The sequence below is a fragment of the Battus philenor genome, unplaced genomic scaffold, assembly GCF_028537555.1.
Source record: "Battus philenor isolate CCGP_79_NKW_IND1 unplaced genomic scaffold, ilBatPhil1.0.hap1 SCAF_14, whole genome shotgun sequence".
NCBI lineage: Eukaryota > Metazoa > Arthropoda > Insecta > Lepidoptera > Papilionidae > Battus > Battus philenor.
Genome location: NW_027181676.1, coordinates 2,883,419 through 2,906,476, shown reverse-complemented (window position 1 = coordinate 2,906,476; position 23,058 = coordinate 2,883,419). Strand labels below are relative to the sequence as shown.

Here is a 23,058-nt window from a genome sequence, read left to right as displayed (position 1 = left end):
GTATTTGTTTTTGTGTGAAGCATTTTATTTTCTTTGGTTATTAAAAGTGTCTCCCATTTATTATGTAAAATAATAGTTTATGATATAATACAAATATGTACCTTGCCAGTTAGACAGTTTCTTTATATATGGAATACTAGCGATTTTAAATTTGATAAATAAATTTGATTCTTTTGTAATTATTTCAAAATTAAATAGGTGTTATCCAAATTCAAATGTACGTATATAATTTTCGTACCAAGATTATAAAACTATTGCTGTTTACAGTATGTATCGTATTAATGGAGGATTTACAGTAAAATGCTGCTCTTACTGCACAATTTATAAAAAGTCTACCTTGAAATCTAACTTTTCATTTAATTATCATCATCTTTTCCGCTGTAAAACGTCCACTATTGGACATAGGCTTTTCCCAGATATTCCAACGAGACCGGTCGTCTGTTTTCCTGATGGGTTACCGTCCTACTGCGGACTTGTTGGTCTGTCGTCTTTACTCCTAAAGCCACCAACGGCCATCTGTCCTTAATAGAGGAGTCGGCTTGAATTAAATCTTATCGTAAGGCGCCTTCTTAAACAACTCTGTACCGCAAACAAAACTAGAAAAACGACGGGTCTTAGTTCTTTTGTCAGAACATTTTTTTTTAATTTTCTCAATACTTTTTGAATGTTACTCTTATTTTTCTTCTTTCATTAATCATAAGTTATATGAGAAATTTTGGGTTTTATCTCTTACATATAGATTCTAGTTGGTTACCAGAAATGTGTTCGTTTCTAAAGACTATGTTAATCTAATTATTAGACTCAAAAAACTGAATATATGTACGGTACGTATGATAATGTTAATTGCGTATCAGATGTAACATCTCCAAACTTTCGTCAATCTAGCATTTGCGTTTTTTATATACTAATCTCGCGTTATTTCGCCATTTTGTATCATAAACTGTCTCAACATATCTTATTAATCATCCAAGAACATCGTTTATTATATTTCACGTGACCGATACATAAAAACCCTAATGTATTTTTTAAGATAATATTTTATTATAGCCTCTAATTGTGTTATTAAACAGATAAGTAATCTTCAGATTAGGTACGGAGAACATTTGTTTTATAGTCTTATAATTTAGGCCAAAGCTGTACGTTATTTCATCGTATTAAATAAAAAATAAGATATGTCGTATTTTTTATATAAATACGTTAAAGAACGACGAATCTTCAGAATTGAAAATTTCCATTCTCTGAAGTAAGAACTTTGGACATCTAGTCTATTTCGAACGAGTTAGTGATGTGGAAATACAAAGATAGGAAATTTTCGGTTACTTATTCTAGAAATAATAGAATTGGAGTATAGGAAAAAAGATAAGAAAAACGCGCTAGTAATTCCTAATTCAAATGGCTAGCGATCGATTTGTTATTTTAAAGGTAGTAAGTTTTTTTAAGACGCCTACCAGGGGTAATCAAACTGTTTTGTGAAAGAGTTCCTTTTTCTTATATGAAGAGGTACCACAGATTCTCTTCGTCAAATTACCCACAACTTTAAACATATAGAAAGTTAAAACGCTTCTGTAAGAAATGTACACTTTGAAACATTACACTGTACATTCTCACGTTTGCTTTGACTAAAGAGTTCTACTAAAAACTTCGTCAAAACGCTCTTGAAATAATGACATGTATGGTATCGTCTTGAGCCATAAATAACGCGATCCGCTACTGGAAGGACACTGCTACCTTATATCGGGCCCCCGTAAGTAACAATAAAAGAAATAAAAACAAAAAAAGGATGTATAAAACTTCAGATCCTTTTTTTATTTAATGATCAATCGCTTTTAGTAAGTCCTAGTGAGGTTGCTATTTTCTGTACTAAAAGTCTTGAATTTACACGTAAACTGTTAAGACTCTGTAAGCAATAAGCATAACTATTGGTCATTGCTCTAGACTTGTAAATATAATTAAACTTATAAAAACGCCTCACGTGTAAAAAAAATCGTAGGAAATCAAATCTGACAAAAACTAATAACTTTAATAACTTTATTTTTATATGTATGTACGTATCTTTGACATATATTTAGTGTAAACTGATATGTTTTATATATTCAATTAATAATGAAATTACAATCGATATGGAATCAAAAACTGAAATAATTGATATAACCTACACAACACATTTTCATAGTTCCATTAATACAATGGTCGATTTTAATTATATTGAGTAACGTAAATACAAACACATGCATTTACACTCTGTTGACGTACGAAAGCAGACAAACCACGAAGACAAATATTTAAAATGAACGATAGAAGAAACTCCGTTGCAGATATAAGCGACAGAATAGTGAACACTATGAAGCCTTCACTGGTAATCGAGTATTGTTACGGAATATTCAGGTATCGTATTAATGGAGGATCTCTGACACCGATCGATTTTCGAATGAAGATTATTGCTGTAATAATAACTTCTTTGTGGATTTTAGTAGCATATTTATTCGCCATAATGCCGACAGTGAAGATCCTGTTTAATAAGACAGTTGTGGCGGAAACTGTAATTTTTGCATTGCACTGGATAACTGCTGTTCTACATTTTGCTTTAACAAATTTTACGACTCTATTTCTCCGCGCTAAGGATAATCAAAAATTAATCGAAATTTTTGCTAAAATTGATATTTTATTGCACGCAAACATGAACGATGGCTTCTACGAAGCATCGTGCGGCGAATGTAAAAAAATATTTTTTGTATTTATTATTTTCTGCATCTCTATAATTACTGTAAACTTTTCATTAGAAGGTCATATAAATACAATGGATATATTATACATCTTCATATATTTCAAAACTAAAATCGAAATAGTTTTGTTCTGTGAAATTATGTTTTTTCTCCGACATCGGATGCTGTTGATAAAGGGTTATTTAACAAAGTTTATAAGCGGTAGGAAACAGCGAGTGAGTTACGCATGTAGAAAATCAATAAATGATACGAGAAGAGACAAATATTTTAATTTTATAGGTCAAGTTTCTGATAGAAATAAGAAAATACTTGATCTTGCATCAGCGTTTAATAATGCCGGCGAAGCATTTAAAATGATTAATGCCATATACAATTATATTGTATTAATGATGATCATTTCAGCATTTGTATTTATTCTCACAGTATTCTGGTTTTGTTTAAGCCTTATAAAAAGCAACAATCAAGTCATTGTAACATTATTAAAGACCGTGTTTTGGAGCATCGCTGAGTTATGCTCAATCATAATAATTTCTTACTACTGTGAAAAGTTGTTGGAAGTTAAGGAGGAAATAAATATGATTTTAAATAATATAATTTGCGATGAAATAACAAAAAATATGAGAAAACAAACTAAAGTGTTCATAGAGTTAACCGAAATATGGTCAATGGATTTTAATATTTCAGATATGTTCCTGGTGAACAAGAAGCTAGTTCTTAAATTTATCAGTATTAGCACTTCCTGTCTAATAGTTCTAATTCAAATTTCTCACCTTCTGTAAGAAAATGAAGTCACTATAATTATATAGAGAACAAGCAAAAAACTTATTTAATGTTACATTCCTTACAAGGTCACCTACTTCTGTATAACCTACTTCTATCCCAGACAATATGGATACATTGCACTTATTTATACAAATGTTATAACAAAAACAGTATTATTATTATTAGTAATTCTTCTAGATTGAGATTCTTCTAGATAGAGGAACTATTAATATCTAAATTATGTTATAAACGATCCCATGGAAATATTGTTTAATAGGTAACGATTATTTTCCTTTAATTATGGCCTGTATTTATATTACCAAGAAATGTCCGGTAGCAGAATTTGTAATATATATTCACTTTTTGTGTAAATATTAAGCAAAGGAACTAATAAATTACATTATTTACGAGGACCTATTATTCATATTACCATTTTTGAGGAATAATTAATTTGCGTTTGCAATGAAAGCGCATTTAAAAGTCTTTGGTTCGAAAAGCGTTAAATAAATTGTATCGTTTAAAGATTATAGATGTGTTCATGTAATGAATTGGGAGAAATATAATATTAGTTAGTAGAACGACACAGGAACCAGATTCTTAAGCCATTAGGAAACATTTAAAATACAGCGGGGTTCCAATGTGAATAAAGTATATATAAACTTATTACAAATATTTACATGTTTGCCTTATTAATGTGAAACCTTAACATGAAATAAATGCATTACATTTAATATGTCTTTTGACTTTTATCTTTACTCTAGATTTACGCACTGCTTGTTTAAAATTAAAGTAACTTCTTATATGTGTAACTTATTTTACTTCCTCTATCTATAAAAATGTACCAAAATTGCATTCTTTTTTTAATTTTTGTCGGTCAGTCAGTGTGTTTATTACGGCTAATCTCTGAAATAGCTGGGCTGGAAATTATACTGACATGTGGCTGTTGTAATAGTGAGTAACTTAGGTTACTTTTATTTTGGAGAAATTCTCAAACAAAAGATAAAAGTAAACAAACTAAATATATTTTTGTTATATTCTAAGCGAACAAAGTCGCGGGCACAGCTAAACTAAAATATAATTGACGGTCTTTTAGTAAACAAAAGCATTTACTACAAAAAGCAATGTTTTTGCTACTTTTTCCTATCATTTAATAATAATACAAAAATGAAATGCGTGAACATACAAAAGCTATACTCACAGGCTTTATGGTGAGACATAGAGTTATAAGTTTAAACAAGACGCTAAACTGTTTCTATAACCACAAGCTTAAATACTTCTTATTATTTTTATGTATATTTAAACCGTTACCGAACTGAGTATTGAATGGTAATAGAGAAACGATCATAATGTCTAGACAAATATTTTAGTTAAAACTGGTAGAAATCAATTTATAATATTATATAACTTTATTTAAAATTAATTTATTTGACATAGAAATTTTTATTAATTCTGAAATTCTCACTAGCACACAGTCACACACGCGAACACGCACACACGCACACACGCACACATGCACACACGCACACGCGCACACACGCACACACGCGTACACACGCACACACGCGCGCACACACACGCGCACACGCACACACGCGCATACGCACACGCGCACACGCACACACGCACACACATAAACTTATATATGTATAAATTGATATATTTTTAATTGATTAACAGAACGATTACGTACTCGTCTATAATGTCATACATTTAACGCAACGAGGCTGTTAATAAACAAATGAATCGAATATGGTATTACGTTCGACATGACATCAAGGAGAGTTGAAACAGTTAACATAATCGATCCAATACGTATTTCATAGTTACTTTTATACAATCATCAATTTTAAACTGTATTGGCGAACTCAAGCACAAACACACTCTATTGTCGTACCAAAGCAGACGTACCGCGTAGAAAATATTAAAAATGAACAATAAAAGAAATGCCTTTATACGCATAAGCGACAGAATAGTGAACAGTATGAAGCCTTCGCTGTTCATCGAGTATTGTTACGGAATATTCAGGTATCGTATTAATGGACGATCACTGACGCCGATCGATCTACGAATGAAAATCATCGCTGTGATAATAGTTACGTTATGGATTTCAGCGGTCTGCATTATTGGTATTTTGCCCATAGTAAAGGTAATGTTGATTGAAACATTTTTGATAGAAAATGTGATTTATATCCTACACTGGATAATAGCTGGTCTTCATATGGTTTGTACAAACTTGACGGTGATATTTTTTAACGCTGAAGACAACCAGAGGGCAATGAAAATATTTGCCGACATAGATATTTCGTTGCACGCAAGCATAAACGATGGCTTCTACAAGACTTTAGGTAGCGAATGTAAGAAATTAACTATGTTATATATTATTTTTTGCATAACATTGGTTACTGTAACATATACCTTAGAAGGTAGTATAGATGTAAGTAATGTATTATTTAGTTTCACATATTTCGAAAAGAAATTAGAAATCCTTTTGTTCTGTGAGATGACGTTTTTTCTCCGACATCGGATGCTGTTGATAAAGGGTTATTTAACAAAGTTTATAAGCGGTAGGAATCAGCGAGTAAGTTACGCATGTAGAAAATTAATAAATGATACGAGAAGAGATAAATATTTTAATTTAATTGGACAAGTTTCTGATAGAAATAAGAAAATACTTGATCTGGCATCAGCGTTTATTAATGCAGGTGAAGCATTTAAAATTATAAATGATTTATACAATTTTATTATATTGATGACAATCTTTTCAGCTTTTGTGTTTATTCTCTCAGTCTTCTGGTCTGGTTTAAACTTTTTAAAAACAAAAAACAACGGTCAAGTTGTTGTGACGTTATCAACAATGGTATTCTGGAGTATCGCTGAGTTATGCTCCGTCGTATTCATTTCATACTACTGTGAAAAAGTGTTAAAAGAAAGAGAGGAAATAAAAATTATTTTAAAAAATATAATAATTTACGATGATTTGCCAAAGAATATGAGAAAGCAAGCCAAAGTGTTTATAGAGCTGACCGAAATATGGCCAATGACATTTCATGTTTTCAATATGTTCCAGGTGAATAATAAACTGGTTCTTAAGTTTATCAGTATATGCACTACGTATTTAATCGTTGTTATTCAAGTTTTTGACCTTGTGTGAGAAAGCTAAAGCGTCTGCATTCACAAGGCCATAAAAATATTTACTGTAGCATTTGAAGAGTTCACATGCACTTGTCAGTTAATGTCTGTTTATTCATAATAGACAAACAATATTAATTATTTATTTTTATTTATATTATTATACAATAACATTATATTTGTAAATCAATAAAAAATATACCATCGTGAAGCTAGTGATTACCAAGCGAGATAAAGGAGAATACAAAAAAAATCCATTGAAATGTGTTTAATATTCTGATCATATATAAAGTAAGTTATAAATATTTGTTCGTATTTGCCACTTATATGAGTCTGTAAAACCTACCATTTGTTATCCAAGAACACGACTCACATAACTAAAATATTCAAGTACTTTAAGCGTGCCATTTAGAAGTCTTTAGAAAGTCGGCAAAAAAGTCTTTTGTAAAACTAACGATACATAAGTTTTAAGTTTAAATAAAACTCGATATTTTAAAAGATTAATATAAATCAAGGGATTATTTATGTAAAAAAATACTAATAGTGTTTATAATCTGGTCCTGGGTTTTGTCATAGTTGTACACTAGTATTTGCTTCTATATTTATTTATATACAATTCTCGTGACACGTGTTAGTTGCCAAGGTCTGTAGAAACCGTTTAGAAAATTTTTATGACATTAAATGAATCTAAAAAATATATTTCAAGCCCCTAAATGATAAAGATGGACCGCAAATTTTTTTTATAAGATTTACCATTAGATCTACACAAAACTCTAAATTTTCACTTTTACAATATTGGCTATTTTTAATAGTAATATAGTACTTCAATAATACCATTCGATCAATTATTCCCGCTGAAAGTGAATATATAAGTTCATATGCTTCAAAGTCCATCTACTCAAGCATTTTCGAAACAACTGTTAGATATTGGGAAAGAAAAAGTTGCTATACATGAAAATGGCTGCATTAAATTACCGAAAGATTTCTACATAATCGTTGATTCGATGCTATTATAAAGCATATTTCCCAATATATACACGCAATATATAAAATACGACTGACTGGCAGAAAGGGCAGCTTTATCAATAAAAAAGTGGACGTGAATGGTTTGAATCTTCAGATACAGCAGTTGTTACCACAGGACATGGTGTCATATATATAATATAATTTGCGATATCATCGAAGATGGGATCATCCAACAGAATTTTTATACTCGTTTGATTTTCAACCGAATCTCCGATTGTATTTCTCCACAATTTGAAACCATTTAAGCTGTGCAACGGCACGCGGATAGTCATTATAAAATAAATGAAAACTTTATTGAAATCACCATTTCAAATGGCAAGTTTCGAGATAAAAATTATTTGTATCAGAAATCCCTATTATATATGCTAATTCAATTCAGGCTTGTTCAATTCCCTATTAGACTGAAATTTGCAGTAACTATCAATAAGTCAAAAAATGTCCATTGGAGCTTCGATTAGATCCCACCGTGTTTTTCATACGGACAATTAAACGCGGCGTGTCAGCTAAAGATGGACTAATTAAAAATATTGTACACACTAGGAACACGCATTGAAGGAATTATAATGCTTTTTTAGTTTTATTGTTTTATTTATTAATATACAGAATTTTAAGATATTAATAATCATAAATAAAAATAAATTAAAGATGTTTTCTAATTTTTAAATTCTATCATAATTCACAGCACTTTCTGCCTCTATTACCTACATCTTCACACGCTTATAAAAAATAGTTATTATTTCTGTTGAAGTAATTTATTTAGCAAAACAACGTTAGCCAGGGCAGCTACATTGATTTTATAAGCGCTTGACATAGTTAAAATACTTGTAAATAAATTCATAGAATGAAATTCATAAATGTAAGCCAATAAGTTTTAAAAAATTGAATCAATAATGATATCACGTTGAAAGTGGAATCAGGGAGAATCTAAATTATTGATACAACACGCTAGTCATAGTTTTATTAATACAATGGTCGATTTAATTGCTCCGGGCAACGAAAGTTCAAACATACATTTACATTCTCTTCACGTACAAAAACAGACCAAAATAAAAGACAAAATTAAAATGAAAAATAAAAGAAATGCCGTTGCACAAATAAGCGATAGAATAGTGAACAGTATGAAGCCTTCACTGGTTGCCGAATATTGTTACGGAATATTCAGGTATCGTATCAACGGACGATCTCTGACACCGATCGATCTGCAGATGAAATTCGTTGCTGTAATTATAACTTTATTATGGATTTCAATAGCCTACATTGTTGGCATTAAACCGAAATTAGACATCGTGTTCAGTGAGACATGTATGGCAGCAAAATTATTTTTTGCAGTACCTTGGATAGTCTCTGGTCTTAATTTCGCAATAACAAACTTAACAGTGATATTATATCACGCGGAGGATAACCAGAAAGTAGTAGAATATTTCGCCAATATTGATATTTCACTGCACGCAAGCACAAACGATGGCTTTTACAAGTCATCGAGCAAAGAATGTAAAAAGATGTTTATTTCATTCATAATTTTTTGCATTTTATTATTCGCCGTGACCTATTTCATGGAAGGTTATACAGATATAACGGATATGTTAAACAATTTCTCATATTTTCAAAGGAAAATAGAAATAGTTTTGTTATGTGAGATAATGTTTTTTGTTCGACAGCGGCTGTTGTTGATAAGAGACTATCTTATTAAATTTATAAGTGATCGGAATCAACTAAAAAGTTACCCATGTAGAAGTTTAATTAAAAATGCAAAACTCGATGAATGTATTAATTATATCGGTCGAGCTTCCAATAGAAATAACAAAATACTTGATCTGGCATCAGCTTTTTATAATGTGGGTGAAGTGTTTGAAATCATTAATAGTATATACAATTTTACTATATTGATGTTGGTTGTCTCAGCTTTCGTATTCATTCTTGCATCAATCTGGTGTTCTTTAAGCTTTTTGAAAGTAAAAAGCAACGATAAATCGATGGATATGACATTATCAACAGCTGTGTTTTGGAGCACTGCTGAGGTATGTTGTATCCTTTTCATTTCCTACTATAGTGAAAAGGTTTTAGAAGCTCGTGAGGAAATAAAAACTGTTTTAAAAAACTTTATTATTTACGATGATCTCCCAGAGAATATGAGACGACAAACTAAAACTTTTATAGAAATAACTGAAATATGTCCGATGGCTTTTTACATTTTTAATATGTTCCAGGTGAATAATAAGCTAATTCTCAAATTTATAAGTATTTGCACTTCTTACCTAATTGTTCTTATTCAAATCAGTGGCCTGGTGTGATAACAGGTTTATAAAAATATTTATTATGGTTTTTAAAGAGTTTTTTTTTATGGCTTGCTTTTCCACAACAATATATTATATCAATAGTCGCAAATATATTAGCAATCGTAGTACGCTCAAAATTGTTAAAAATCAAAAATATATATAATCCTATATACCAGTGTTTCCCAACGTGGTGCCCACGCCACACAAGAGAGCAATGTAGTTTTTAAGGGAGGCAATTAGAAAGTGGACTCGACACGAGTTTTACTCTTTCGCTTAAATAAACAAAAGTACATGTGTTACATAGAAGGGCGTAAGAGTTTTAGAAAGGCTTAGGTGGTGCATGACACATAAGAGCTAAAAATTCTGATATAGATAATAATTACAAAAGTCTATAAACTGTAACCTAAATGACAAAAATAACAGAACCTACCTACCAGTTTTAAAATAAAAATGATTTTTATTGAATACAAATAAAAAATATATATTTGTTTGTCTTTAAAACTGTATGAAAGTTTAACATGAAACAAATGCATTACATTTGTTTCATATTAAACTTAACAACAAGCTTGATGTAACACATTTAAATACTTTGGACTTATTCACTATTACGAAAATATACATAAAATAAATGTTATTCCTTAGATTAATGTGTGTAATAATAAAATTTTATAAAATTATTTACGTATGTTACTCATTTTACTTCCTTTATCAGTACATTCATAAAACCATTTTATTAAGCAATAACCTTTCTATACAAAGAAATGACATTGCAGTATTTATTTGAAAAGTTAAAATAACTGCTTTTTACTATATACATATGATTATATACACGGTGTATATACGAAAATTACTTTTTTTTAATGTTTGTCTGGTTGTTCCGACTGATCTCTAAAATTGCCAGACCGATTTTGACGGGATTTATACTGGCAGGTAAAAAGTAACCTAGGCCACTATTGTTTTTAAATAAGCGAAAAAAAACCTTTACAAATTATTTTTTTAGAATTTCACGCGGACGAGGTTGCGGGCGCAGCTAGTTATTTAATAATAGTAGCAGTTTATTTGTTAAATAAATCTATGTATCTTAAATTACAAATTCTCAAGTTTTCTTGTAAAGAAATGCTGAATGATGTATATTTAACTACATATATTTGAGATACTCGCTGCGAAGTGTCAATTAAAAATAAAAATTGTTTTACAATGACGCGAGAACAATGTAGTGAGTATGAGAAAGGGTACATACCTTGAATTGTACTGTGTTCAGACATCCATAAAAAAATTAGTTCTTACATTGTAATTTTGCATCTTTCCAAATAATTATTATATCATAACATAACCTGGATTGAATACATTACACCATATTTATATACGAAAAAAATTAACAATGGAATTTCGACAACTACATTAACACAAATTCAGAAATTTGAAAAACCAGCTACCCAGGTGGTTAATACATATCTTAGAAACCTTGGGTCAGTTACTTATAATTACTTACAGTTATTTATTATTATTTAACTGTACAAGCACATGTTTCAAATTTACTATACAAAGAATTTCGAACGACTATCACCCCCTTTATGAAGTGAGATAAGTTTACTTAGTTTTACAAAAAGATTAAAATAAAGTACAAAAAAGCATGTAATAAGGCAATTAATATGTTTCAATTACTATTTTATTTTAAATTTTTTGGATCTAAGCACATTATTATAAAATTTCGTAATCCCTAAAAACTAACAGACAAATCGACATAAACTCAAGGTACTTGTTTCCAAAGAGGAATTTATCTGCTTTCGATGGTGAAGAACTATACTCTTAGCTTGAATTCACATGTTAATATAAGCAGATATTCAGCTCAAAGAGTCTCTGGTGTATTTGTGATACAGCGGTGGACCAGGCCGTGGTATACACGATCACTTGTCGGCTCTCATATGGAGGGTTGATAGTAGACTGCGAAGCGGAACTAAGTAAGAAAATCACAGCAGCATCGCTTAGAAGGCTTTGATCTAAAGTCGGAAAAAGAAAATTTTTGTACCAAATTATATAGTTCGCTATATATATATATATATATATATATATATATATATAGCGAACAATAAAAAAGGTAGAGTGAAGAGGAAGCACTAGAATATAGGAAATAAGAAATAATTAACAAAATCAATAAGTTGTAAGAAAAACGTATTGAATAAATAATTTCAATAATAGAAGTAGTTACACAAGCTTAAAATAAGCGATACATTTCACTTTTAAAACTTTTACACCTATATCCAATCACCGTATTTAGTATTAAAAATAAGAATACGTATTAACAATAAAATGACTGCATATTGTTTAGAGTGGCTTTAGGAACCAATAGTGTATGGATCCAAGTTTGTTAATAATCTACCAATATAGGACGTAAGATATATTTGCATTACTCGTAGTTTTAAGAATTTATTCTTTAATAGTTGCTTATTTAACATTATAAAACGTATATATCGAACTTTTTATGCTGAGCCTAAGTAAATAAAACCTTTCGTTTAACGGCAAAATCGTTCTACACGTAATTCGAATTAAAGTGAAACAGTGAACATTATTGACAAAACTGTTATTATAATTTCATTAATTTGTACACCATCAACAATATTAACATCGATAAATAATTTCAATCGTACTAAACGACTCGTGTCATTTACGCATGTATTCACACACCATTGACGTACGGAAATAGACGATAGGTGAAGACAAAAGCAAAATGAAAACTAAAAATAATGTCGTTGCACAAATAAGCAATCGAATAGTGAACAGTATGAAGCCTTCATTGTTTGTCGAGTATTGTTATGGAATATTCAGATATCGTATCAATGGACAATCTCTGAAACCAATCGATCTGCGAATGAAAATTATTGCATTCATCATAACTTCGTTGTGGATTTCTATTGCCTATATCGTTTGCGTCATTCCCAAAGTGAAGATTCTATTTGGTGACAGAGTGGTTCTAGTGAATGTCGTATATGCATTACCCTGGGTCGTTATCGGCTTTCATTATGCTGGAACGAACTTTGCGATGATGATATTTCATACTGAGAACAATAAAAAATTATTGGAAATATTCGCTAAAATCGATATATCATTGCAAGCGAACGTGAATGATCAATTTTATAAAACATCGAGATTCGAATGCAAAAAACTGATTATAATATATATCTTTTTCTGCGTCGCAATGGTCACATTAAACTATTTCTACAAAGTCGAAATAGACATTACAGACCTATTATTTATGCTCATATATTTCGAAAGAAAAATAGAATTAGTTGTGTTCTTCGAGATTATGTTTTTTCTCCGACAGAGGTTGCTGTTGATAAGAAATTATTTTATTAAATTTCTAAGCGATCGGAATCATCAAATAAGTTATACCTCAAAAACTATAATGAAAAATGTAAAACTAGATAAGCATGTTAATTTTATTGGCCGACTTTACGATGGAAATAACAAAATACTTGATTTAGCAACAGCTTACAATAATCTAGGCGAAGCTTATGCCTTGATTAATAATATATATAATATGCTAATAATAATGACGATTGTATCTGCGTTTATATTCATCCTGGCAGTCTTCTGGACTTCTTTAAATTTCTTGAAGATAAAACGAAACGTTCAAATTGTTAGGATGTTGTTGAAGGCAGTAGTTTGGAGCATCGCTGAGTTATGTTCAATCGTTATAATTTCTTACTACTGTGCAAAGGTACTGGAAGCTAAAAAAGAAATCCAAAGTGTTTTAAATAATCTTTTGATTCACGGTAACCTTCCAAAGAATATAAGGCAACAAGCCAAAGTGTTTGTAGAGCTAACCGAAATATGGCCAATGACCTTTTACGTTTCTAATATGTTCCAGGTAAATAAAAAATTGGTTCTTAAATTTATCAGTATTTGTACTTCATATTTAATTGTGGTTATTCAATTCAATGACCTCATCTAAAAAAATACAAAAGTATGTATAAATAAATCAATAAATATTTTAACATAGAATTAGTTAAAAACTATTAACTTTAACTCTTTTCTTATTCGCCGTGATTCTGGTAGTTAAGAAAATATATGCTAAGAAATCTATTAATAGACTTAAGAGAAACGTTTAGAGCTAGTTAAACAAAAAAAACTTTTCCTTTACTCCCTTTTTCTTGGGTGGAGAGAAACAATGTTTTGCTTAATGATTTTTTCACGTTACAAATTTTTTCATGCCCATTTTTTGTACTTCTCAATAATTGTGTATTAGAATAAAATTTCTGTAATAAATATATATTAAAGATATAATTCTTTCTATACTTAATTTTCCTTTCTTACATCGCCTTCCTAACTTCACCTTCACCTCCAGAATAACAACCCTGGTTTACATTTCAATTATTAATTGTTATTTTTTTATTTTGTTTTAATTTAGGCACTGCAAGGTCTAGGCTACACCCAAAAATCATCTCGGTGGCCGGTATTGTGCTGCTCGCCTCCAGCGACAACCTTAATTATGTCGTCGATTCACTTGAACCTTAACTACGAGGTTCAATTATTTTTTGCTGCAATAACATATATCCATTTGAAGGAGGCCTTGCAGTGAAATTCCTACGGCTAAAAAAAGATATTATAAAAAAAGTTAAATTTTCCTAATAGTTTATTCAAAACGAACAACAAATTGACCGTTACTGTATTCTTTATTTTTAGGTGTTTTGGAAAATTAAATGTATACATTACGATCTTTTGCATCAAGTGAAAATTAAAATTTATAAATAAAGTTATTACTATGCGCGTGTGTAATATTGTAAAAATAAAAAAGTGTGTTATAAAAAATTTCACGTGTCAAATTTATTTCACATCCCATATCCGGAACATGATTGATGATATTTTTTATTCAGGCTCCTTTTCACCCTGAGGGAGTGTAAGTGTGGGGTTGGAACGTCACTCTGAATAAAAATAAAATGCAAAAATATTTTGCGTCAAACATGTAAAGCGTAGTGCCGGCCGTACGGTAAAATTTTACTATGAGACTATTTTATAATAAATAAAACAACATTTTTTTATTAATTATATGTATATGTTACGTATATATGATTACAATTGCCATTTTTTATTATTATTTATTATTATCGTTATGAGTATTATTAACGCTTTTAAATCGTCAATTATTTTAGGATTATAAGTAATAAGCTGTAACCAGCTCAGAAAGCTTATCCCCTAAAAATAGCCGTTGCTATTTAGTTCAAACTCATCAGTTGCTCTTTTAAAATATTATATATGAGTACAATGAAACCCGCAAAAGATTTTGTTAACTTTTCAAGATGATTTTTTTGTTACAAGTTTATTTTTAATGCATCCGTCATAATTTTTTAATATTTAACTAAAGGTATTATGACTTCTATTGTTACTATTTTATAACTATGGCCGCAAAGTTGACGCTTGTTCATCGATAATACTCCAATCTAGTAACATTTCAGTCTTTTAATACGTAGCAACTCCAGTCGAAGCTCCGAGGGTTCAAATAAGGGTTATTGGTAGCTTAGCGCTGTCAACACCTTTAAACCTAAAAAACTGGAGACACCATTTGGGCGGCAAAGACGCGTGTTTATTTGTGTTCGGACCACCATAGGAATATCTTGACGAGATACTACAAATATTCTTGAAGTTTTTAATCGAACATAATAAATTAAAAATCGAACGTAACGCTTTTTAAAAACATTACTGAGGTTAATACTCCGTCATATACAGCAATATCGAAGTTCTTATAATATAGGAACAGATAAAACAAAACAACTAAGAAATTAATTATTTTATTGATCAATTTATACAAGTTTTGACGAGAATTGCCAATAAAATAAGTTGTAAAAATCGAATAACTGAAAAATTATAATTTTATTATTGCCGGACAATAATAATTCACGTCCAATCTACAGATATAAAACCGAATTGCGCATAAAATTTTATACTTTTTATTACGGATCGTGAATTTTATGAGGAACAATAAATAATACTTTAATCAACAATTGGATATTTTTAAAGAACTTAATGCGTAGGTATTCTGTTATGATCATTATCAGGGCAACTGAATATATTTAATATTAGATTCACTAAGAAATAACTACACAAAATCACTCACTATTGGTCTATTTGACAAGCTTATAGCAGATAAACAAGCCGTGGAGAGGGCTATGCTTGGAATTTGACTACGTAATCAAATCAGGAACGAAGAGATCCATAGATGAAAGAAAGTAAGATACTTAACATAGTGTATTAGTATACTTGAAGTAATGTCGCGCAGGCTACGTAGCTCGTAGGGCGTTCACCTACAAGGTAAACATACGACTTTGTTAAGGTCAAAAAAGATGTAGGGTGCAGATCACCTCCAACAGGTCCTCAAAGATATTTATAGTGAAGGTTTATATTCAGCAGTGGACGCCGTACTGCTGAAATGTTAATGACACTGGACTAACCGCATTACATCTATGGTATTCAAAATTACCAAACATAAGACCCCGTACACCAGGTCCTGATGCAATAACACTTTCTGGAACAGCACTTTCACTTTCACTCGGACCAAATCAGGTAAATATTCACCGCTAGTTAGCTCAATGAACGCAGGTTTTTAAAGAAAATGATGTTTAATTTTGGATTTAAATTGAACCAATATATTTTGAAGAGTCTCCGTCAGCAGAGTTCAGCCCATAGACGCCGACTGCAATGCATACGTCTTCCCCAAAAATATCTATGGGGAGATATATAATAATCGCTATGCTTGGCAGGTAGGTTAGCGATCGCAGTCTGGTATTATGATATGCAGAGGTGGCACCTGATCATCCTCTGGAAACTTGTTGAGCAGTAAGTAAACTACATAATTAATACACAAAGTGTGAATTAAATAACACTGTACCTCGGGAATCGAACTCGCGACCTATTACCGCAAGTCTTTTATTTAGTTCTCTACCGCTGGGCTACCACTGATGAAGTAATAAATATTCTCCTGTTATAAAATAAAGCAAAAATTCATTCATATGTATGGCAGACTAAATAACTTCAAATTACAGCATTTTTGTTATGATTTTGTATTTTAGACATGAAAATCGAACTCGCGACTTAAAATCGCAAATTTTGGTCTTCTACCGCTGGCGTGCTTAAATTATGAAAAGTATCGACAAGTAAGCATTACATCATCATCTTCATCATAATTTTAGCTGTTACGTCCACTATTGGACATAAATCTCCCTTAGATATTTGTTATGGAATCGGCTGGAAGGGACCAAGTGTAAAAGTGTTTGATGTAGTTACGTATCAATAATTATTTTTTTATTTTGCAGTTTTATAATTATTCTTATTTATTTCACATCACAGATCACATATCTTTGATCTAAGATACGCCTGTTTGTATATTATATTTTTAATATTAACCCGCAATTAATTCTAGTGCATCTTTTTAGAGAAAACTTTTCAAAAATAGAAATAAAAATAACAATAAAACAAGCGCGTAGCATCGCGAGCTTTCATGAACTTTCGCGAAAATCTAAATTTCATATTTAACAAAAAACGAACATTTATATCGTAGATTTCTTTTCACCGTATTTCCGGTAACCAAATTACAGAACACGTTTCAGACGTTCGCGTGAAACTTTACTTTGAAAGGGACCGATTTGTATTCAAACCTTTTCAAAGCTCAAGAGGCTAGTTAAATATAAAATATTGCTTATATATTGTTCAGTACGAAATTCTAATGGAGAACATAAATACAGAAAATCTTTCTTACTTCGTCTTAAAATCACCATGAGAGTATACTATTATTAGAATTAATAACAAGAAAAAGATGATAGTTGCAGATGTAAAATATATCTCCCTTACTGTCACCTAGTGTATGGTACAGCCTATCCAAAAATCAAAGGTTTTAGGAATAATAATAAATAACTTCATGTTATAATAAAATAGTAAAAAATTTGTTTTTAATATTCGTATTAATTCATAATTAAATTATTTATAGTTTACAATCAGTCCCTGAAGAAGTATTTCCAGAAGTTATTGGCCTATCACATCCAATATAAAACAATTTATACAGGTGATTAAAAATAAGTGTAAATAAGTGTAATAAGTGTAAATGTGATAAACTCAATTCTTTAAAGTATTAGCACTTATACCCAATTATCCTGTACAAAATCTCAAAATAATAATGTGAATAAAGCTTCTGCTACCTACATTGTACCGCTTGTAATTTTCTAATAAATAACTTTTTATTACTTAATTTTTGAGGCGAGTGATTTCGGAAACAAAATAATAAAAGAACGTCTTATTTAATACGGTTTATATTTTTGCTTTATTACGGGTTGCGCAGTCGGTGTTAATTGCGGAATTATCCATATTTTGCTGGCAATAGAGTGCAAGTCCTCAAAAAGCGACGTAAATTACTAAACTAAGAAAGTTTCATATATCTGAAGATAGAGAATAAATGCCTTCTACAGTAGACTCGTTATTAATGTCCTGATTTTGAAAAACGTAACTACACCCGTAATAATTTTATAAAATGTAGTTTTATTTTTCTTAAATCGCTACACTACTCGATCCGTCACTCTTTTGTGACAACTTCCAGTAAAAGGATTGAATGGTGGGGTTGTACAGCGTTTTGATTATTGAGTCGGGAGCTCGATCACTCATTCGATAACCATTGAAGTGATAAGTTGTGGAAACTATGCTAGTTGGCCTATAAGAGTTTTAAAAGTGGAATAAAAGTATTTTTTATATGTATACGAATTATTTTAGTATTTAGTTGAAACAAAATATTGATAGGTAAATAATCGATTAAGTTTTCGCTTCGGTGATAAATTGCCGTCGGAGGGTGAGGTCCGATGTAGCGGAAAATTTAAAAATTCCAACACGATGACGCAACGAAAGGCTCCCGTCTCTGTTTACTCTTATTGAATATGTACATTGAAATTCAATTTTTCAAAGTTTCTTACTATACAATAATATACACTTTTTTTGAAAAAAACGATAATTTTATTTTTTAACTCTAAATGACCCTTTATCGATCACTACACCCTATGTAATATAGATATACACATATGTCGGATAGTTATTGAAGGTTTAGGGCCCTCACTGAGTAGGCTGATTTCATAATCAAGGAAGCGAATTGTCGCTAGATCATCAATGTGATCTCTGCGGGAAGCCTACGCCTTACAATGGACGTGTATCTATTGGGATTATAACGACGATTTAAAAAAATAGTGAGGGCGTAAGTAGGCTCCCCTAGGACGACTGATAATATTATCAAAGTTGCGAAATGTCGCTAGATCATCGTGATGATCTTTGAAAGAGGTCTATGCTTGCACTGTAAAACATTTGCTGTCAATCATATAAAAGCGTGTTAGGACGTAATCATTATGAAACCATTACAACAAACTTATTCGTTTGTAACTATTTTGTACACAGCGTACAACAAACTTATTTTTGTAAGCATTTATTATTCGTTATTGAAACATTTCATCAATAAACAAAGGTAATAATTACACTGAAAAAGGTTTTTTTTTATTGCACAGCAACATAACTATAGGCTTCGACAATGAATAGCCTATACTATTGGTAAGTTTAGTTATAGTTATCATATTGAATGCATGCTTAAGTCCTTTTTATTAAAATTAAAAGTTGTAATATTTAACGATGCTATGACACGTCAAGTCCAGTTTACTAAGAATATTGCATATAAGATAGATGGCGCTAAAGGTTGAAATTTATTTAAATTTGCGCAACTTGTAACGATTTGCTTAAAGTTTTCCTCCGCGAGTTTCAATTACTCGGTACATTAGATTTGATCCCGCTAACGGTTCGTTGCGGCGATAAAGCGTACATTCAGTAATCGGTTTTGTGACAGTGATTTATCTCTGAACACACGGTATAAATAAAAATTGTCATTCCGTATGAACAATCCGCTTTACAGTTCTGTGATGTATTTGACGAGAATTTTATTTTATTTATATATACTTTATCATGAAGAATAACTACACGCTCAAAATAAATAAATAAAAAAAATGTTTATCGTTTTCTTCATGTTAGCCGGAGGACAACCAAGGATCGCCTTTCCTTACTTTTTCTATGTCTGTGTCAAAAGTTATAAAAACGGAGAAGAATGTAATAAATACAATAATAGATATAATTATAAAAGCATAAAACATGAAACAAGAGTGCAGGAAAATGTTAATTTTACCAAAATTATTAATGCAGAGAAAAATGAAATACAATATCTGTGTCCAGGTGAAATGGTGAAGGATGAGAAGAGAATGTGTGAATAAAAATGATTATGTGAATAAATTATTAATAAAATATTCTTCCTGTCCAGACATCCATGACAGAGGAGTTGCAGAAGTATTCAAAAACATGTCGTAAAAATTAAAAAAAAAACATTGCCTATGTCGTTGGTCTACCTAATGAAGAACCTACTCACGCTACGTCTACCAACGTGATCGTAGTCATCACTCATGATGGTTTCGGCTCTTGCGGCGGTCGAATATATTAATAAATTTATTACCTTATTACAATACTAAAAATAACAAATTCTTCTATTATACAGGATATTATAAAGACTAAAGTAGCCTGCTCGGTTTATTCTGACCAGAATGATAGTTTTAACCGGAACTGGTATTCAGGTTTTCCCAATAACACATTTCGTAGAAGTAGACCACTGATCTAGTGAGACACGTTTGAATGTATGTATGTGTACGCGTACTTGTGCCACGTGAGAAGAAGCCACGTGTGACATATAGCCTTGTATCTGAAAATACTTAACTGTACAATTCACAAAAAAGCCAAAAATAGGTAGCCACAAAGGCTAAAGAGTTTCCTGTGAGTGCGAGTCAAGTTTTCTGCTGCGAGCTGTCCCTTGAGGTAAGCGTTTGTGAATTATTCCTTCTTAATTCAGGCTGTAATGAACTTGAAGCAATACCACGGACGTTGCACAAAGAATTGCTCGTTTGAATTGGTAGTGAGCGGGGACAATCGCTTGCGCAACCAAAAGAGGCCGAAAGATTCCCTAGTGGCGGCCACGAGCCGGTGGACGCGGCCTAGGTAGGCCTTTCACTAGGTGAACTGACACCATAGTTAAGGTCGCGGAGGGTTGCTAGATGCGGGCAACATAAGACCAGACATCAAGGCGATATTTGAGGGAGGAATATACCTTACAGGCCTTACAGTGAGCGTCCATCGGCTGAAAAGAAGAAACTTGAAACACATTAACATCTAAAATATTACCTCGTCGTTGTCTTATTTCAAAGTAGTATTCAATTCACACGTAATGGTCAAGTACGTTAAACCAACACAGGTGGGACTGTAAACATGAGATAGTCATTCAAAGATATAAATAATCCACAGTTGTAGACTAAACTTAGTCCAGACTTATTTATGCACACCAAAGGCATTTGCTCTAATCCTGTTATCCCCGTTTCTCCTGTAAATAGCTAAGATAATTTAATCCATAAGCTATGCTCATACTAGAATTAGCCAGATGTATTATTAAATAAATTATCTTTATTTAAAATAAGTAATTAAAACTGAACTACCCATAATTATATCATACATATTTTGTTAAAATCTGAGACTATAAAATACATTCACATTAAGTGAAATTGCGTGTAATTTCAACAAAAATGAACATTGTGTAGTCGATTAAAATTTCTTGTCATAGATTATTAAAATATAAGTATAAAAATACCGTAAATGATCCTTCTTTATTAATGTTGAGTTATAATTTTAGAAAAAAAAAACTGTTCCGTAGCAGCGTAGACAATTTTCATCTACGGCGTAGATACAGGTGTCTACGGCGTAGTAAAGTGCTACGAACCAACTACGCGTCTAATTACTTTGTGCTCTCGTTCACTTAATCTCATCGAGTATAAGAAAATCACAACTTTGTAAATACTATACTAAAACTAGAATACAGATCGTGAAGTAATACATATTTACATTTATTTACAAGAATATGATCAGGTCAAGAGAGTAATGGAGAGGGCAATGCTCGAAGCTTCACTACATGATATATCCATAAATTTCTGGATGTAATCAGAGCAAGTCCGGTCATCGTGGAGAACCTCGAAGGTTCTACGCCTTACAGTGGGCGGCTATGGACTAATGTGATGATGATGATGATGGTGATGGAAAATAACACAGAAAAGATAAGTATAATACTTACCCAAAAAATATATAATAATTCGGAACGTTACTCTATGGTCGGATGAAAGGGGTGATAAATAAGCAATTTATTTTCAATAACACGTCGAGCTTTTGGAATCTGCTGGATTTTATTTTGCAATTTTATGCTAGAGTGTTTGCCACGGAAATACGTTGTTACAAACTGTATTAACTGTAGCGACATGTTCTCGAATTATTTAATGGCTAACTATAACTTACTATTTAATGGATTCAGGCGTTACATTGCGGAAGCCCATCCTAAATAAGAAAGGATATATATATAACTTACTGTTTCCCTTCTTGAAATAGATGAATTTCGAAGATGTGAAATATAGCTTTTTTACTGTCAGTTAGTGTAATAATTAAAAACGTATTGATAATTAAGTAAAAAAAGGCTTTTTTTAATTCTGATTATTACTTATTAAAACTATTCATGTTTTCTATCAGCTATAGATAGACTATGTACTAACGGAAGTTATAAGCGTGTCGCATACAATTAAAAAACTTATTTAATTAAATATAGAATCATCACTTTAGAAAAGGTGATTTCTAAGGAGATATAAAGCTTTATCCTGATGAAAGCTCTACATTGCTTTGTTTAAAGCTTGGATACAATTTTCGCCAAAACATCTAGGTTGGACAATTAGCCATACTGAATAGCAACTAAAATTGGAGTTTAGGCTGGGTGCACATATAATTACTTGTGAAGTTATAACAAAAAAGTTTATCTTTTCAACCCTACTAAAAATTTTAAGTTACGTATTTTCATTTGAGTTATTTACACCAAAGGAGACGTGAAGTTAAAAGGTTTTTTTGACCCGGCTTAATAAATGGATGCTCTGACGGCTGACCTGCAAAAAATCCATTTCGACTCGCCCAACTTAAATGTCAGTGGCCATTGATTGGGAACGGCGTCATTAGTTCGGTCAACGACTACATTCCTGATAACAGCTGTGTTTTTTATTTGTATTGTA

The 23,058-nt window shown here is 31.1% G+C and overlaps 4 protein-coding genes across 4 annotated transcripts; all 4 read left to right on the top strand.

Annotated features, from left to right (window-relative positions):
- Positions 1-2,287: 2,287 nt before the first annotated feature.
- Positions 2,288-3,502, top strand: LOC137918503 (uncharacterized). Its single transcript, XM_068761324.1, has one exon. It carries the CDS (start codon positions 2,288-2,290, stop codon positions 3,500-3,502), a length of 1,215 nt encoding a protein of 404 aa, XP_068617425.1.
- Positions 3,503-5,412: 1,910 nt separating this feature from the next.
- On the top strand, positions 5,413-6,636 carry LOC137918436 (uncharacterized). Its single transcript, XM_068761241.1, has one exon. It carries the CDS (start codon positions 5,413-5,415, stop codon positions 6,634-6,636), a length of 1,224 nt encoding a protein of 407 aa, XP_068617342.1.
- A 2,068-nt stretch (positions 6,637-8,704) lies between these two features.
- LOC137918502 (uncharacterized) lies at positions 8,705-11,915 on the top strand. Its single transcript, XM_068761323.1, has 4 exons — positions 8,705-8,933; positions 9,018-9,141; positions 9,250-9,658; positions 11,757-11,915. The coding sequence occupies exons 1-4, from the start codon at positions 8,705-8,707 to the stop codon at positions 11,913-11,915; spliced, it is 921 nt and encodes a 306-aa protein (XP_068617424.1).
- A 729-nt stretch (positions 11,916-12,644) lies between these two features.
- Positions 12,645-13,868, top strand: LOC137918408 (uncharacterized). Its single transcript, XM_068761209.1, has one exon. It carries the CDS (start codon positions 12,645-12,647, stop codon positions 13,866-13,868), a length of 1,224 nt encoding a protein of 407 aa, XP_068617310.1.
- The last annotated feature ends 9,190 nt before the right edge of the window (positions 13,869-23,058 follow it).